Raw genomic sequence first — 19,959 nt, forward strand, 5'->3', positions numbered from 1 at the left:
GAGAACCCAAAATACACTTATACATTCATATAGTTAATTTTTAACCTAAAATCATGATGATGTAAATGATATATTATGCATTTGTTGAGCTGTTGTTCTAGTGTTCCGCCTCTAGAGGGCGCGTCAGGGCGGCGCGTCGCGCGCTGTGTGTGTGTCGCAGCTTTGGTGACGTTTTTCCAATCGACTCCAGAAAACTCTCTCCGCCGCCGCGGCCTAGCGCTCCTGGTCCCTCTTTCTCGGCATTTTATTCACTCATGTCCGTCTGTCCGAACCCAAACCGAGCGGGACCTGCTGCCGTATGAGGCGCTGAACACGGGACTGTCGATTTAAGCTGAGTTTTTACCCGGAAACTGAGTGAAAATACAGTAAACAGAGTGAGGGAGAGATGACATCCCGAAGGTGAGAAACAAGCAAAAACAAACCTAACAATCTCGTTTATTTTGCCTTTCTCGTCACTGTCGGGCATCTTATCTTTACGATAAATCTAATTAATGTTTGTTTAAAGAGTTTCAAATGTCTGAAGTGCGAAAGGAACGCGTTTAAATGTCAGACAGTTTAATGATTTAAACCCAACAGGGCGAGACTGGACATGTTTTGAGTGTGAAAGAGTCACTCTAGTGAGGAATTACATTGAATTAACTGATTTTAGGACGATAAAAGTTTGCTCAATGATCATATTTCATATCTGTCGATGATGATTGACAGGTCATAGTGTAGATTTGTCCACAGACAGGGATGACCGACAGGGACGTCACGTGACACTGTGTTTTGAAGGATGGCTTGACAGTAGTGTGATGTGAACAACGTAATTTGCCTTTATTTTGCTTATTGTAGTTAATGTATTTGCCCTGCTTGTATTAATATTGTTTTCATGTGATATCATAGATAGATAGAGAGAGAGAGAGAAAACGGTAACACTTTAGTTTAGGGTCCAATTCTCACTATCAACTAGTTGTTTTTTTTATCATGCATATTACTAGGATATTGGATGTTTATTAGTACTTATAAAGCACTTATAATAACTACTTTACTAACTATTAATAAGCAGTAATTATGAGTTTTTTTAGGCAAAAGTTGCAGTTAACAGTGAGAATTGGACCCTAATCTAAAGTTTGACCAAAATAACGTAATAGATGCCTGCCTAATTCAGCCTATAAGCAAAAGTGAGTACATCTGCACTTGTGACCTTATTAGTGCAGTCAAGGCAAATCTGAAACTTGTATTAGGAACAAAAAATGAAAGCAAGTTTTACATATTGCAAAACGTAGTGCAAGCACACATTTCAACAATGTATTTGGCCATCCCTGCGTCCCAATATGCATACTATCCACCCTATCTGCCCTAAATAGTATTGACAATTACTAATGTCACATACTCTTTAGGATGGATAGTATGCACATTGGGACGCAGGCAAAGTTTATATAGTTTGAAGTGAGAAGACGGCAAAAGATCCTGCAGAATATATTTCACTATTCTGATCCGATATTCTGAATATTTAATGTTGAAATGGTTTTATGGTTGAGCTGCACGCTTCTTTGTGCATCTGTGGACTGGATTCTGATCGTGAATTATCTTTTTCATGTGACATTTCATACACTGGCATTTGTGCTGGTACTTTCATGTTTCCTGAGCAACAGTAACCGCTTGTTGTCAGAAGTGGTAATTACAGTGGCTGAGAAGTGCAAAACAAACCACAATTCCGAAAACAAAACAACAAAGTTATAAACGCAATGGAAAGACTAAAAACAAATGAACAAATCAGAAAACACAACGACAAGTCAGACAAAACGGAAAAGGTAGGTATATGTGGCAAATGGTATACTGACCGCTGATTGGACGAGACATCTGTCAATCAAGACATGCAGAAAGTACAGCAGAATGCATCAGAAGAATGTCGTTTCACGTGTGCATGTGTAAATATTAGAGCTGTCTATTTAACCGCCTAATTTAGTGCGATTATTATGGAGGAAAAAAAAACTATTCATATTAAAATCTTCCTACCACTATCTGGTTTGGTCAGACAAAATTATAAAAGAACTTGATCTGGTAAAGTGGGAGAGTGGCATGTAGCAAGAACAGCAGATTTAGCTTTTGACGCGTACGACATGAGTTCGAGTCTCCCTCGAGTGACAAATGTTAATTAAATAATTCAATCATTAATTCAATATTAACTTATTGTTTATTGATCTGTATAAAATTGGAAAAAACAGCACTCTTGTTTGTGTGCTTAACTATAGAGCTGGTAAGTCCCGCCCATCCGTAAAACCCCACTGGACCTCTAAGTTGAAAAATCGTCAATGCAAGTGTAATGTGAGAAAATAATTATTTTCTGGTCCCGTTTGAATGTGCCATGAATGTGAACATATGTTGTCTGTGAATTTTTTATATAATTTTTCATGTTACGAGTTTGACAGTATATTGTATGATTCTTTGGCTAGCAGTTGTGGAAAAGACATAACGAGAAAGACTACATGTCGCCTATGTGACGTCACCCCATAACACATTTTACCTCCACTTGTCAAATCACGGTGCTAATGCTGCGATCATCTATGGAGACAGATCGAGATGCCTGTGTGTTTTGTACCCAAATGTCACCATTCAAACCAAATGGGCTGTTCTTTCTTCAGATTCCCGTCTGATGTAAAAACTAGAGTTGTAGTCCACAAAGTGCTCTCACACAAAGTCTAACCGTATCAAACTTCTTCCTGCTAAATTGTAGCATTCTTCACACGAAAAATTATATAAAAAATTCACAGACAACATATGTTCACATTCATGGCACAATTCAAACGGGACCAGAAAATAATTATTTTCTCACATTCACTTGCATTGACGATTTTTCAACCTAGAGGTCCAGTGGGGTTAGCGGAAGGGGCGGGACTTACCAGCTCTATAGGCTACCATATTATATAAGACAAAAGCTCATGCAAGGGCATTGCCCCTATATTTGGAATTTTAAGGGCATTCATTTATAACTGCATTATAATAGTAGTGTTTATGTTTGTTTTTTGGAAAGTGAGTGACATACTATAGTGTCAGCTTACAGCCTCGCACATAATAAAAAAAAAAAATGTATTGTAGATGATACAGCTAATATTTATACATGCACACGCGAATCAACTTTCTTCTTTCTACTTTCTAGTAGTAATCGGCCAAAATCACACTTTCATGTCGTGACGGACTGTGTTGTGTTTCTGTCGTTAGGTGGTTCCACCCCAACATCACTGGAGTGGAGGCGGAGAACCTTCTACTCACTCGTGGCGTGGACGGCAGTTTCTTGGCCCGTCCCAGCAAAAGCAACCCTGGAGACTTTACGCTTTCCGTCAGGTGAGAAGTGACGCACAAACCAGCATTTAGGCTGGGAATAACAAGTGCTAATTGGAAAATATATTATGCACTTGACTACACTGTTAAAAATATCCTGCAATTTATAAAAGGTATAAAATGTAAATTTAAAGTTAAAAACCGCAGCTGTGCTTGTCAGGAAATCACCATAAAAAATACTGACCATACCGGTATCCCTGCAGGATGGCATATTGTTGCCTGTACACTGTATTTCATTAAAGGGATGGTTCAGAGTAAAATCAACCTAGGGTCCTTTGCACCATGACCTCGAGCCAAACACCCCCCCCAGAAGCCTTTTTATTCCTTGGTTGAACATTATTATAAAGTTAGAGTAAGTGTAACGACAAATTATTATTTTTTCCGAAGTGTTGAAAACTTAGTGTTAACTAATAATTGTTGCAAACTGGTACTACCAACAAAATATTAGTGCATTCCTGGAACTGGGCGTCGTTACACTACATCCTTATGCATCGCTTTCTGCCAGGACTTTTACGTGCTTTTCCCAAACCCCTGAAGTGACGTCGACGTCCGGGTTAGCGCTAGCATTAGCCGTCAGGCAAGTGTTATTTAAATAAACTCCTGATGTACTTACAAACTTTCCAATGCCTTGTTTTATGAGTACAGAACCTATTTGTACTACTGTAGAGGTTTGGTGCCATTCTGGGCATTATTAGTGGAGTAATTTACCAGATACAACCTTGGATCCATTAGCGCCTGCACTAAACCATCCGGCTGATATCTCTAAATAAGCTCTAACTTTAATAATGTTCAACCAAGGGAAAAAAGGCTTCTGCTTTTGTGTTTGGCTCGATGTTTGGCTCGAGGTCATGGTGCAAAGGACCCTAGGTTGATTTTACTCCGAACCATCCCTTTAAGTGATATATGTCAATATTGAACTTCTAAAATCTGCTTTTACCACTTATTTCATGTGCTAATCATGCTTTATACTTTAAAGGAAACTTACATTTGACAGTGTTTTTTAATAAAATTGCATTGTTAAACCATATACACTTATTCACCATATGGCAAGGTAACTTACAGTTAATCAATTAACAGGTTTTTAATGTAGCTAGAGCTGCACAATTAATCGTTAAAAGGTTGCGATCTTGATTCAAACACCCACTCGATCTCATTCCTAAATGACAACGATTCAGCTGCGTCTATTAAACCTTTGACGAAATCACAACGGGGCATTCAGACATGCCGATGATACAGAGAGCAGTTAGCATGTACAGTTTAGGTATGAAACAGTCTTTGCAACCACACAGTTTTGTTATTTCTGTGTTACAAATATTTATATGATCACAGAAGAACTGGGATAAAAGTTTATAGTTCAGATATAAACACTGATGTCTGAAAAATAGAGCAAATTACCTTTTGAAAGACGCTTCAAATAACGATTGTATCAGTTACGTCGTTACGCCAGTAGGTGGCGACAAGTGACCGGTAAAAATATATTTGTCATTGAATCATTCATTCAAGAGATGCTTTCACTTGTTTCATTACTGGATGAATCAGCATTTTTGAAGTATTTATGAGTGAGTCATTTAATTAAATAATGAATTCAGATGATTAAACATTTTAAATAGACTGCAGCATTTAACGTTTAGTATTTTGTTTAGTTGTCTGTTCGTGAGAGAATCATGATCTCTGTTTGAAACACAAACAAAAAATCGTGATTGTCGATTTAACCAGAATGGTGCAGCTCTAACTGTAGCATCTTTCTGTTAAAATTACAAAACATTTTGCACAGTGTATTAGCATAAACTGAATTGAAGCTCTTCTCTTCACTAGGCGAAATGGCGCCGTCACCCACATTAAGATCCAAAACACGGGAGACTATTATGACCTGTACGGTGGAGAGAAGTTTGCCACCCTGGCTGAGCTGGTGCAGTATTACATGGAACATCACGGACAGCTGAAAGAGAAAAACGGAGACGTCATTGAGCTGAAATACCCGCTCAACTGTGCCGATCCCACTTCTGAGAGGTGAGCACATGCATAGCTCATCATCTGTCTGTCCTTCCATGACAACGTGGGCCGATAGTTGTATTTTATAGGCTTTTTTTTTATTGGCGTCTGAACCTGAATACCCTCCTCTGAGGTTATCTTGTTGCTTTTTTTGCAAGGTGGTTTCATGGTCATCTATCTGGTCGTGAGGCAGAGAAGTTGTTGACAGAGAAGGGCAAGAACGGAAGTTTCCTGGTGAGAGAAAGTCAGAGTCATCCGGGAGATTTTGTGCTCTCCGTACGGACCGGAGACGACAAGACGGACACCAGCGACGGCAAACCCAAAGTCACCCACGTCATGATACGCTGCCAGGTAAACTTCAGATGCATGACTTGCAGGTGAACTGTGTTTTTAAAAAAAAATCTGAGATGGATTAGAATGATCAACTAGTTGTTCAACATCCAACTAGTCGATTAGTGAGCTCAAATAGTGTAGATTTAAACAAATATTTTTTGCTGATAAAAACATATATTTAGGCTGAAATGTGTTATTGTATTTAGTATGCATTAAAGGGTTAGTTCACCCAAAAATGAAAATTCTGTCAGTAATTACTCTCCCTCATGTTGTTCCCCGTAAGACTTTCGTTCATCTTCAGAACACAAATTAAGATATTTTTGATTAAATCTGAGAGCTGTCTCACTCCTCCATAGACTTCTAGGTTATTGAAACTTGCCGGCCCAGAAAGTTAGTAAAGACATCGTTAAAATAGTCCAAGTGACTACAGTGGCTCAACCTTAAGTTTATCAAGTGATGAAAATACTTTTTGTGCGCAAAAACAAACAAAAATAACTACTTTATTCAACTATTGATTTTCTTCTGTGTGTGTCTCTGAGTGAGTTCACGTAGTGTAACAGTGTGACGTTCTGAGTTGCACGTCGGAACATAGGCTCACTATTGGCCGACGCTGGTCATGTGTGTGATGCATGTGACGTACAACCCAGAAGCGCTGCGCAGTTACACTACGTGAACTCACTCAGAGAAACACAGAAGAAAATGAAGAGTTGAATAAAGTCGTTATTTTTGTTTTTCTTGCGCACAAAAAGTATTCTCGGCGCTTGATAAACTTAAGGTTGAGCCACTGTAGTCACTTGGACTATTTTAACGATGTCTTTACTAACTTTTCTAGGATGGCAAGTTTCAATAACATAGAAGTCTAACATAGAAGTGAGACAGCTCTAAGATTTAATAAAAAATATCTTAATTTGTGTTCTGAAGATGAACGAAAGTCTTACGGGGAACAACATGAGGGAGAGTAATTACTGACAGAATTTTCATTTTTGGGTGAACGAACCCTTTAATGTTGTAATTGTTGGTCTAAATTGGAAATATGTTTGAATAGTAAATTTTTTGGCGCAACTAGCAGTGCAGAAATTACACGCTTTATTTAATCTTAACACTTTATTTAGTTCCAAAACGCTGTCATTAAAAGGATATTTACCTGTGTTGTGTAATGTAAGTGAGCTATTATTTCTATTATCCTTTTGTCAGCATGATCTGAAGTATGATGTTGGCGGTGGGGAGAAATTCGACTCCCTCACAGACCTGGTGGAGCACTACAAGAAAAACCCTATGGTGGAAACACTGGGGACAGTCCTGCAGCTCAAACAGGTGTTTGATTGACCGTTTTTAGGAAAGATCCATTGAGAACTGTCAAATTGCTTGTGATGTTCCTTATTTGTAAATCACTTTAGACAAAGGAGTCTGCTAAATGAACACACTAAGGTTCAAACGTTCGGGGTCAGCAAGATTTTGTTTTTAATAGAAATTAACACTTATTCAGAGAGGACGAATTAAATTGATCAAAAGTGAGAGCAAAGACAGTAATAATGCTACAAAAGATTCTTACAAAAATTACCAACCCCAAACTTTTGAACAATTGTGTAAATGTACATTTAACATTCCTAATACCAGCCAAATAATACAAGTAAATCAGTGTTGTGTTTCTTGCAGCCTCTGAACACGACCCGCATCAATGCAGCAGAGATCGAGAGCCGGGTACGAGAGCTCAGCAAGCTGGCAGAGGCCACGGATAAGGTCAAGCAGGGATTCTGGGAAGAGTTTGAGGTGAGAGCCAATCAGCACCCAGTATAGTGTCAGATTAACCAATGATCTGATACACTGATAAATCAATGTACAGTTTCCCACACCTTTATTATAAAGGGTCGAGTTCTGGGAATCATTTTCAATTCTGTGTCCACAGACGCTTCAGCAGCAGGAGTGTAAACTACTCTACAGTCGCAAGGAGGGTCAACGGGCAGAAAACAAAAACAAGAACAGATATAAGAACATTCTTCCCTGTAAGTGAACATCATCATCATCATGCAAATCCCAGAAAACTCTCAGAATGCCATGTGCTGATGGGCCAGTAATATTAAAGGGGTGATGAACTGAGAAATCTAATTTTCCTTGAGCTTTTGACATATAAGAGGTCATCAAACTATTAGAATATCCTGTAAGTTTCAGAACTGAAAACTTCCTTGTTAGTCCAATAAAAGCTTTTATTGACACCAGGCACAGCGAACCACAGGTTTTCAAAGTGGGGATCTATGAGGTCAAATGGTATCAAACCCCGCCTCCGCAGAAGAAGATCAACGCCTACTTCAACACTGCCGGTTTAGCCCCGCCCACCGATTCGCGCATTACATAAAACTCATTATAATATGCAAAACTGTTATCCAATCATAGCAGTGGGCGTTTACTTCCAAGTCTTCAATGCGGCACGCCCATAAAAACCGAGCGTTTCAGGAGCTAGGCTCAAAACCAGGGTAGAAAATAGTCTATTACTTATTCATTTTGATGTTTTTGAATGTAAAAACCAAGCAAATGTCATAAGTTGACCTCAGACAACAATATAATAATAAAAAAAAAAAGCTAGTTCATGACCCCTTTAATATTCTTATCTCTGTGCCTCTTCCACAGTCGACCACACGCGAGTCGTGCTGACCGATGGTGATGCAAATGAACCAGGCTCTGATTACATCAACGCCAACATCATCATGGTAATAAAGGTGCCTTCAAATCTTGTCAGAATTATTAAATATTTTGTGTATCAATGGTTTTTGTGGTTTGCCAGCCTGATAATGAGACTAAATCAAACAATTCAAAGTTGAAGAGGAGCTACATCGCCACGCAGGGCTGCCTGCAAAACACCATCAGTGACTTCTGGAGGATGGTGTTTCAGGAGAACTCTCGAGTCATCGTCATGACCACGAAGGAAGTGGAACGGGGAAAGGTGAGCTGTTTCCCAAGGGATTTACCCATCAGTACATTTTCATTGTGGCTCATGAATGGATTTTTGGCTTGCTAAAATAAATATTTACATATGTGAACAGCATTTAAATACATGTACACTTTCGAAAGTTGAAGTTAGTTGCTGAAATTGGGTTTGCATAATTTGGGGGGGGGGGGTTATATATATATATATATATATATATATATATATATATATATATATATATATATATATATATATATATATATTATTTTTGATAAAAAATTGCTATTGCGACTTACAATACATTTTTAAAAGAGCTCCAGGTTTACTGTTCCTGTTTGTAGGGCTGCACAATTTCATTAAATATCAAAATAATGATGATAATGTATATTTTTACTATTATTATTACTAAATAAAAATATTAGCAAATCATAAAAGAAAATATTACTATTGTAATGGTACTATTACAGATTTAGGGCCAGATTTACTAACAGCTTGTCCCAGCGCAAACCCTCTTTTTGTCAGGATTCACTAAAGACACGCAGTGAGAAGGAGTGGACAGGGTTATTTTTGCAGCTGACATTATTGCATATGAAATTATAGGAGTTTCCCTTTCAGACGCAAAATTTATGGGAGGAGAGAATTTAAATGAACCACGTAAGGTGATTTACTAAGGTTTGCGCTCGTCAAATTAACTGGTATTTTTTGCGCCATTATTTAACGCCCAAAAAGCATGTCTTAAACCATCTGCTCATTTGTGCTGCTCCTGGAAGATTGCGTTGGTCATTATGAAAGTGATTCGGCTGTGTCTGTGTTCTTTAATGTGCATGTCATCAGTAGATCACATGCTGAACTTTCCACTCCCATCTGCGTTTTTTTTGTGTGGAATTTAACTCACACTAATTTGCCCTGTTTAGTCAAATTGGCCCTTAATAAACAATTATCTTTTGGAAAATTTCAGCCTTAGCAATTTGATAAACCATTTTACAATTTCGGTTTTATTTCTTATTAAATGTTCAGCCAAAGCTGAATTGTTCTGAGATGCTTTGTGTTTTCCTTCACAGAGTAAGTGTGTGAAGTATTGGCCTGACGTGTCCGCGTTGAAGGAGTACGGAGCCATGCGTGTGCGTAACGTTAAGGAAACCTCAGCACATGATTACATCCTGCGAGAGCTGAAGCTGTCAAAAGTTGGACAGGTAAAGTTAAACTGAGGTGGTTAAATTACCCATAAACATAAGAGTTTGTCTCTTACACCTGCGTTCTGTCTGATATGGTAGGGTAACACTGAGCGTACAGTGTGGCAGTACCATTTCCGTGCATGGCCAGACCACGGCGTGCCCGGAGACCCTGGCGGCGTGCTGGACTTTCTGGAAGAGGTCAAAATGAAGCAGGAGGGCATAAACGGGGCTGGACCCATCGTGGTGCACTGCAGGTTATGACAACACCTCATTCAATCAAAAATATTTAAGGCTTTAAGTTACAAATGTCAGTCCAGATATTTTCTTCATCAAGCAAGTCTGTTTGTTGGTTATAAACATTTCTGTTTCTCCTACAGTGCTGGGATTGGACGAACAGGAACGTTTATCGTTATTGATATTTTAATAGACATCATCAGAGAAAAGGGTAAAGTCCTTACATCTAGATTGATCATCTGTTAATAAGTGGTTGACCGTTATATCGCCACGGCCTATATATATATACATATACAGTACAGGCCAAAAGTTTGGAAACATTACTATTTTTAATGTTTTTGAAAGAAGTTTCTTCTGCTCATCAAGCCTGCATTTATTTGATCAAAAATACAGAAAAAAAATGTAATATTGTGATATATTATTACAATTTAAAATAATTGGTTTTCAATTTATTATACTTTAAATGATCATTTATTTCTGTGATGCAAAGCTGAATTTTCAGGATCATTGCTCCAGTCTATCACATGATCCTTTAGAAATCATTCTAATATGATGATTCATTATCAAAGTTGGAAACAGTTCTGCTGCTTAATATTTTTTCATAACCTGTGATACTTTTTTAGGATACTTTGATGAATAAAAAGTAAAAAAAAAAAGCAAATGTTTTAAAAATAGAAATCTTTTGTAACAGCAATATACACGACTGGTCAGTCATTTGGGGTCAGTAATTTTTTTTCTTTCTTTTTTTGAAATAAATCAATACTTTTATTCAGCAAGGATGTGTTAAATTGATAAAAAGTGATAGTAAAGAAGATTTTTATTATTAGAAAATATTTTTTTATTTTGAATAAATGCAGTTCTTTTTAACCTTTTATTCATCAAATATATTAGGCAGCAGAACTGTGTCCAACACTCATAATAAATCAGAATATTAGAATGATTTCTAAAGGATCATGTGATAGACTGGATGTCACATGTGACACTGAAGACTGGAGTAATGATCCTGAAAATTCAGCTTTGCATCACAGAAATAAATGATAATTTAAAGTATAATAAATTTAAAACCAATTATTTTAAATTGTAGTAATATATCACAATATAAAAAAAAAAAAAAAAATGTATTTGTGATCAAATAAATGCAGGCTTGATGAGCAGAAGAAACTTCTTTCAAAAACATTAAAAATAGTAATGTTTCCAAACTTTTGGCCTGTACTAATATTTCATATATTCATAAATTTCATATATATATGAAAGAAAGAAAGATACAAATAAATAATTATATAAATAAATAAATAAATAAATAAATATAAAGAAAGAAATATTTAAAGAAATATATAAATATATATATTGGCCGATATTTGCCATTTTTTTTAAGTCCCCCTGTTGTCAATAATTGTATCCCTTAAAACTCCAAAAAGACATATTTAAAAAATAATCCTTTAAAAAACTTAAATGTAACTCTACACCCTCGCCTCATTTAGTACACACGGCTCTATGAATATGTTTGTCCAATGTGTTTGAAGTGGGGCTTATATTTTGACATTCTCCTTTTACTTAATTTATTACATTTCTTATTAGACAGATCAACGGTATATAACAAAGTAAAGGTGTATACAAAGTATTTCAGTATTTGCTTTTCTATTATTAGTAATAGAAAGGCAAACTCTATAATACTTCCTCAGATACCATCAGCATTCAGCAAATATGCTTTTTAATCATTTAAACCAATCTTTGAATGTCCAATAAATATTTAATTTCGCAAACGTTGCAAGCTTCCAGCTGTGGGATCTTCTGAAGCGTGCACTTGAAGACTGCATAAAAAAATGTGTTCTCTGTGCGTAACGGTCGACCACTACTATTGATTCTCTGTATGTTAATTATAAGGCCCTACAACCTAAATTGGAAAGGTTGTACCTTTTTAAAGTTAGCTCTAACCAGAAGTGTGTTGTGCAGGAGTGGACTGTGATATTGACGTGCCCAAGACTATCCAGTTGGTGCGATCTCAGCGTTCAGGAATGGTACAGACAGAGGCCCAGTATCGGTTCATATACATGGCCGTCCAGCATTATATTGAGACTCTACAGCGCCGCATAGAGGAGGAGCAGGTGTGTACATCACAGATATTGAGCTGGATTAGTGGTGTTCAAAATAGCCTGATTCTTTTGTCTCTTTCAGAAAAGTAAAATTAAAGGACGTGAGTACACCAACATCAAATATTCTCTCTCTGACCTGACTGGAGGAGATCAGAGCCCTCTGCCACCGTGCACACCGACGCCAACCTGTGCCGAGTGAGAACACACATGCATTTCACACAAAACCTCACGATATAGACAGTTTTATAGATCAGTATGTTTACCACTTCAGAGAAAATGACAAATGAAGCAATAGGACATGTTAGAATTTCCTTTCTTTTTATGTTTTGTTTGAAAAATATAAGTGAAAGTTCCAACTCTAAATTCTGATTTGGAAGAATTGCTCAGTAGTAGTAGTAGTAGTAGTAGTAGGAATTGCTCAGTAGTAGTAGTAGTAGTAGTAGTAGTAGTAGTAGTAGTAGTAGTAGGAATTGCTCAGTAGTAGGAATTACTCAGTAGTAGTAGTAGTAGTAGTAGTAGTAGTAGGAATTGCTCAGTAGTAGTAGTAGTAGTAGTAGTAGTAGTAGTAGTAGTAGTAGGAATTGCTCAGTAGTAGTAGTTGCTCAGTAGTAGTAGTAGTAGTAGTAGTAGTAGTAGTAGTAGTAGTAGTAGGAATTGCTCAGTAGTAGTAGTAGTAGTAGTAGTAGGAATTGCTCAGTAGTAGTAGTAGTAGTAGTATTAGTAGTAGTAGTAGTAGTAGTAGTAGTAGTAGTAGGAATAGCTCAGTAGTAGTAGTAGTAGGAATAGCTCAGTAGTAGTAGTAGTAGTAGTAGTAGTAGGAATTGCTCAGTAGTAGTAGTAGTAGTAGTAGTAGTAGTAGTAGGAATTGCTCAGTAGTAGTAGTAGGAATTGCTCAGTAGTAGTAGTAGGAATTGCTCAGTAGTAGTAGTAGTAGTAGGAATAGCTCAGTAGTAGTAGTAGTAGTAGTAGGAATTGCTCAGTAGTAGTAGTAGTAGTAGTAGTAGGAATTGCTCAGTAGTAGTAGTAGTAGTAGTAGTAGTAGTAGGAATTGCTCAGTAGTAGTAGTAGGAATTGCTCAGTAGTAGTAGTAGGAATTGCGTAGTAGTAGGATATTATACTGTTATACTACATATTAGATATATTTTGATTTCCTGTGGTTTTCTCATTTTAAGCTGCAGAAAATAAAACTTTAACAGTTTTTAAATTCGACATCAAACTGAAGTTGCAGTTGACTTTACTAAATACTCAGCAAAAAAGAAGAAAAAGAAACATTATCCTTCTTTAAAATAATTTTTTTCCCATCCAATTTCTTATGTGTAAATATTTGTTTGAACATAAAAAGATTCAACAACTGAGACGTAAACGGAACAAATTTCACAGACAGTTGACGAACAGAAATGGAGTAATGAGTCCCTGAACAGAGTGGGGCTCAATATCAAAAGTAGCAGACATTATTACTGTAGTGCATCTCATCTTCATGGACTGAGCCAGATTTGCCAGCTCTTGCTGTGAGATGTTACTCCACTCTTCCACCAAGGCATTTACAAGCTCTTAAACACATCTAGGGGGACATATGGTTACAAATGGTTAGGCACTGAAGGAGGATCAGCTGTCCTTCGTGTTTCCCTGTGGCACTGTCATAGGCATCTTACATTACAGGCAATTATTTATTTTCTTTTTTTTGCTGAGTTTATATTGTGACCTATTTCTGTGTGAAACTGATATCAAATAAGAAGTGACTTCATCCGTTTTTGATTGGATCGTGGAAAGTGAGCGTAGCACATAATCGTCACATGGGTATATCACAGGAAGAACAAGTTATTACGTTGTGATTAAGGCAAGACACCACAGGTAATAAAAAAAAAAAAAAAAAAAAAAAAATTGTTAAAAATTAACTAAGATATATGACCATATTTCCCCAGTTGCTTAATCGGGGTACATTAATATAAATGTTGTGTATTACAAGTTTTCCGAAATGTTATCCTTAAATACGCAGATTATACCTTATCTAAATTTCCAGAACAGAAATCTGGAAATGGGAGCAAAATAGCCCAAAATCTCAAAATTGACCTGTGCATGAAAAATGGTCAAATGATTATGAAATCAAATCTAAAAAAATAAACATTTACAAATTAATTGTTTATAATAAGACTAGCAACATGCAGTTAGACAATACATAGTGTCAGCATTATTTCATGCCAACTGTAAGCTGTAAAATTGCCCCATTATGCTTGGGAAAGATGTATTGAGGTATCTGATGTTTATATGTTTATGTATATCATGTATAATATTATGTATAATATCAATTATTTATGTTTATATGTACAGTTTGAGGGACGACAGCTCTCGAGTCTATGAGAATGTGGGTCTGATGCAACAGCAGAAGAGTCACAGATGAGACTCCGACTCCAGCACTGTCCGAATAACAGGTATGACGGCTCATTCTTCACCACAACACGTCTCAGTATGTTCAGGTATTTCAAACATTTACATTTGTTTTTCATAGTTTAGAGTAAGGGGTTCTCAGCTCTGGCCTGTAAGATCCACTTTTATCCATCGAGTTTTGCTCCAACCCTAATCAAACACACCTGAACAAGCTAATCAAGGTCTTCAGAGTTACTAGAAAGCTACTGGCAGGTGAGTTTGATCAAGGTTTGAGCTGAACTCTGCAGGAGAGTGGACCTCGAAACCCACGCCATTGTTACCGTTCGTATCATTGTGTATTAAGAGCTGAAGAAGATCTGGAGCTTGAATTCAAATATACGTCTGGTTTCCAACATGCGACATGTAAGTGGTAGACTAATCAAAACAGCCTGGGCCATCTGACCAATCAGAGCAGAGTAGACCAATCACAACAGACTGGGCATCTGACCAATCAGAGCAGAGTAGACCAATCACAACAGACTGGGCCGTCTGACCAATCAGAGCAGAGTAGGCCAATCACAACAGACTGGGCCGTCTGACCAATCAGAGCAGAGTAGGCCAATCACAACAGCCTGGGCCGTCTGACCAATCAGAGCAGAGTAGACCAATCACAACAGACTGGGCATCTGACCAATCAGAGCAGAGTAGGCCAATCACAACAGACTGGGCCGTCTGACCAATCAGAGCAGAGTAGACCAATCACAACAGACTGGGCCGTCTGACCAATCAGAGCAGAGTAGACCAATCACAACAGACTGGGCATCTGACCAATCAGAGCAGAGTAGATCAATCACAACAGACTGGGCCGTCTGACCAATCAGAGCAGAGTAGACCAATCACAACAGACTGGGCATCTGACCAATCAGAGCAGAGTAGACCAATCACAACAGACTGGGCATCTGACCAATCAGAGCAGAGTAGACCAATCACAACAGACTGGGCATCTGACCAATCAGAGCAGAGTAGACCAATCACAACAGCCTGGGCCGTCTGACCAATCAGAGCAGAGTAGACCAATCACAACAGACTGGGCATCTGACCAATCAGAGCAGAGTAGGCCAATAACAACAGCCTGGGCCATCTGACCAATCAGAGCAGAGGAGGCTCGTGGAAAGGAGGCGTTTCAGACACTGAGAGAAAAGAGCTGATGCTGCAATGTATATTATGAGAGAAATAATGTGTTTTTTGACCTTGAATGCATGTAAACCTGTTGTAGGAGAGACTCCAAAAAGAAAATGGGATAATAGGGGCATTTTAAATGGGGTTCGTATAATACATTTGTTATCAATAAATAATTCATTAAAAGATATGCATCATACGTGATGGACACAAGCACAGCATATGACCTTCTGTAACACTGACTTCTAGAAAACACACACTCACAACTCAGTAACAAACACAGAGAGGATAGTCTCATCCGAATTTGTACATGAAATCAAGTAAAAGTACATTTACATTTAATCATTTAGCAGACGCTTTTATCCAGAGCCACTTGCAGACGAGGAGAGCAACAGAAGCCGGCTGTGGATTTGGATGTACATTTAGACATTTTTAAAGACTACTTTTTGTCAAGGTTTAGATATTTTTTGTTTGAAATATGATTTGAAGTGTCAGTTTGTCCATTAATTTTCCACAGTCAAACCTGAACAAAGAGAAAGACATTTTGTAACATGCATCAAAATTCAACAAAAAATCTTACAAATTAAAAAAGGAATTCTTTACCAGAGCTAAATCAATGTGTCTGATCTGATTTCATCCTCAGTTTTGGCGTATTGGGTGGAGTGTGTGTACTTCAGTCTGTCACCCTTCACTAATGTGTGCTTTTTTCTGCATCGTGGCTGATTTGTTGATTCTACCCCCCAAAAAATGGATGACTTTTTTTCATATTTTTTTGTATTTTCTATGGTAATAATTTCTGACCACGAACAACACGAGTGACTTTTTTTAATTTATTTTTTATTTTTTATTTTTAACTACTATTTAGCTTTTTCTAATCAAGTCCATGATTTTGTTTTAGTAAAAGTAGTTGGGTGAAAAGAACTGTACTCGAATGTTAAAAACTACTCCCGTCCGTATAGGGCTAAAGACCAACTATACTAACAGCTCTGCAATCTCGATTTCCAAAGAGCTTTTTTTATTTTATTTTTTAATCTTGTGCTGTCTTTGAATAAGCTTTTAGTGTTTGGTGAGGCCCAATACAGGGAAATAATGTGATGTCTTTTTGTATTCCCTGACAGGAACTGCTTTTGTTGTTGCCAGACGCTCCTGAAAACCTGAGAAGTGATCACGACTAAACGGAGAGACGACAAAAAAAAAAAGGAAATAAAATAAAAAAGAAGAAAAAAAAATTCCAGAGACCGGTCCACACGAGCTCAGAGACATGCGGATGGAGTGAATTTAATTTCTCCTTCCAGCTACGTAGCCTTTTAACCCCACACTAAGAAACCACTGTGACGATCATGAAGCCTTATACTGAATAAACCCAAAACAGCCCCTGCAAAATCATGTTTTTTTTTGGGTGTGGACTTTTCTGAAATCAATTCAGGCTACATTTAGCGCTTGTGGGAAAAGCTTTTGCTATTACGTTCATCTCTTAACGTCTTGCCTCATTCATTTTTTATTTTTTTTTCTGTCTCTTTTTTTGTAAAGAAAGCGAGAACTCTTTTTGGAAAGCACTAAGCATGATATTCCAACAGAAAAAGGACACTATCATCACATACGCCTTTACTAAAAGTAATTGGGAACAGAAGAGAAGCCATTCTCAGCAAAGCAAAGGGATGCTCTTCCTCTTCACAATACAGTTCATTCATTTTTACATGCAGTGAAAAAGGCCCAATACCTAATCTAGTGCTAGTGCTCAATTCAGATTGGAGGATCCGAATCATTCTAGTCCATGTTCATGTCCTCTGCCTTCAGTTTTAAGCCCAGTGTCCTTAAGACTTTTGCTCCGAACAGCAGGAGAACTTCAGTCCAGATGTGTCGGAAAACCCTCGGTTTGCCTTTTTTGTCCCCCTGGAGAGAGACATCCTGATTCTGAGGACTTTTCCGTGGGACAAAACGTCCGTGTCACTGGCTTGTTTGTGTTACTGAGTTGTTCTGCTGCATCAGGCCACCCCAGCAGCTGCGAAACCTGTTTCTTCTTATTATTTTTTAATGATATTTTGCTGTTTAAAAAAAAAAAGGCAAAAAAAAAAAAAAAAGAAATCGCTTATTTACGTCAATTCACCGTATGAACTTAATTTCCAAATCACTGTTTTAAAAGTGACTGCACATTTGTAACCCTGATGATTTCCAGCTTGTGGATATAATTAAGGGTTTTAAAGTGTTATTTGGGGCCCTCTATGATGGACAAACTTGACTTTTTGGATGAGTTGTTTTTTTGCCAGGTCACATTGCCTTCATTTTCTCTTCTAATTTTTCGTCTTTTCCTAGTTTTAACACTTTAATCTTTGCTTGCCTCACTAACTCTTAACTCTCGTCCATCTAACGTTTGCTTGTTGTGTTCAACGTCAGCAGTATTTTAACATTTTCGCAAGTGCTTCTTTTCCTCAGCGACATGTCTTCGTTCACGGCCTTCGGTGTCTTGTGCTCCGTTACGTTCATATTATTTGGCCTTGACTTTCTCGCTTTCTTCACCTTGAGTGATGATTCCTTACACATTTAAAATACAAAAAGTAGGTGCTCTTTGAGTTGGTTTTTCTCAGCCCATCATGTGTGTATCTGCCGTCCTGTAGTGTGTTTATTGTCCTGAAGTGTGTGAGCGTGCTTGTATCTTCAAAAATTCTGCTGTTTGTTTGCTTTTTGAAGTCCGGTCTTCAGTTTTTTCTTTTCTCGCTTTGTCTCAATGATGTAAAGATGACCCACATGTGTGTGTGTGTGTGTGTGTGTGTGTCAGTGACCAACATCTTTTTCTTTTCTTTTCTTTTGAAACAAACAAACAAAGTCGCTCCACGGAAAGCATTACGGTCCAAAGCAACTAATGTGAATTTTTTGTCATCGTGACGAGAACGAAACGGTTGTGGAACTCAATGCAAACTATATTTTTTAAAACTTGTATATTGTACATGATTATCTTGTAGAGGAGAATGTACTTACTAAACATATGTAATTGCCATTAAGATATACTGTATGTTTAACCCAGCAGCATCTCTTCTCGTGCCAGACGGTGAGCCTTACAGAAGCTAATAGGGTTGATCGTGTTGTTCGGCTACCAATGCAATTAACCAACATGAACTCCTTGATAACAATAAACAAGAAGCTCACATCTTCATGGTTGAGTCCTGTGCAGTTGATGAATTTAATGTTGGATGCACGGATGATATGATATTTACGTTTATAGTTTTGTCTTCCTTCGAGACTTGAATGAGCGTGACTAACAGGTAACGGTGTAGATGTTGCATGGACACTTTCTGACAATTCTCACATTTAATGTAATAAGATGGTCAAATGCGATGGACTGAAGCTAATAGGTTTTGTTGTGCTGGACTCTATTTTTATGTTGCGCAGCTGGCGGAGCGCTGTGGAGATTGTGCAGCTGTTTCACTGCAGGGCTGTGAACCAAACTCATGACAGCAGATCTGGATTTTACTGGCAAACCACATGGACTCAAGGTGAATCTGCTCACGATAACCAAGAGTAAAGACTCATAGATAAGCACATAAGAGGGAAAAATTACATGAGATGTTTCTCGTATAAATTCATAGTTTTCACGTGACATCACAACCTTACACGAACGCACATCTGGAAGGGGAATAAAAGGAGGCCCGCCAGTTGTTTTTTTACAAGGTTTGTATTAAGCACTAATGTACACTACCGTTCAAAAGTTTGGGGTCAGTAAGATTTTTAATGTTTTTAAAAGAAGTATCTTCTGCTCACCAAGGCTGCATTTATTTGATTAAAAATACTAACAAAAACAGTAATATTGTGAAATATTATTCCAATTTAAAACAGCTGTTTTCTATTTTAATATATTTTAAACTGTAATTTATTCCTGTGATCAAAGCTGAATTTTCAGCATCATTACTCCAGTCTTCAGTGTCACATGATCCTTCAGAAATCACTCTAATATGATGATTTGATGCTCAAGAAACATTTATGATTATTATCAATGTTGAAAACAGTTGTGTACAAATTTATTTCATGATGCTATGATGAATAGAAAGTTCAAAAGAACAGCATTTATCTGAAATCTAAAGCTTTTGTAACATTAAACGCTACCGTTCAAAAGTTTGGGGTCAGTAAGAATTTACATTTTATTTTTGGGGGAAAGAAATAAAATAAATAAATATTTTTATTCATCAAGGATGAGTTAAACTGATCAAAAGTTACAGTAAAGACATTTATAATGTTAGAAAATATTATATTTAAAATAAATGCTGTTCTTTTGAACTTTCTATTCATCAAAGAATTTTGAAAAAAAATAAAAATAATAATGAATGTTTCTTGAGCATCAAATCATCAT

General features: G+C 37.3%; 1 protein-coding gene across 3 annotated transcripts; it reads left to right on the plus strand.

Annotated features, from left to right (window-relative positions):
- The first annotated feature begins 162 nt into the window (after positions 1 to 162).
- Positions 163 to 18,768, plus strand: ptpn11a (protein tyrosine phosphatase non-receptor type 11a). Of its 3 annotated transcripts, none has more exons than XM_082158661.1 (16): positions 163 to 399; positions 3,205 to 3,327; positions 5,140 to 5,334; positions 5,475 to 5,667; positions 6,844 to 6,963; positions 7,306 to 7,419; positions 7,556 to 7,652; positions 8,275 to 8,363; positions 8,462 to 8,587; positions 9,634 to 9,765; positions 9,847 to 10,001; positions 10,125 to 10,192; positions 11,935 to 12,086; positions 12,157 to 12,269; positions 14,403 to 14,503; positions 16,736 to 18,768. In XM_082158661.1, the coding sequence occupies exons 1-15, from the start codon at positions 386 to 388 to the stop codon at positions 14,470 to 14,472; spliced, it is 1,761 nt and encodes a 586-aa protein (XP_082014787.1). In that variant the 5' UTR covers positions 163 to 385; the 3' UTR covers positions 14,473 to 14,503; positions 16,736 to 18,768. The 3 variants fall into 3 exon arrangements, with proteins under 3 accessions (XP_082014787.1, XP_082014786.1, XP_082014788.1); XM_082158660.1 differs by having other exon boundaries at positions 8,275 to 8,354; positions 8,429 to 8,587; XM_082158662.1 differs by having other exon boundaries at positions 8,275 to 8,354.
- The last annotated feature ends 1,191 nt before the right edge of the window (positions 18,769 to 19,959 follow it).

The sequence above is a fragment of the Leuciscus leuciscus genome (genome assembly GCF_965113295.1).
Source record: "Leuciscus leuciscus genome assembly, chromosome: 24".
In the NCBI taxonomy this organism is placed as follows: domain Eukaryota; kingdom Metazoa; phylum Chordata; class Actinopteri; order Cypriniformes; family Leuciscidae; genus Leuciscus; species Leuciscus leuciscus.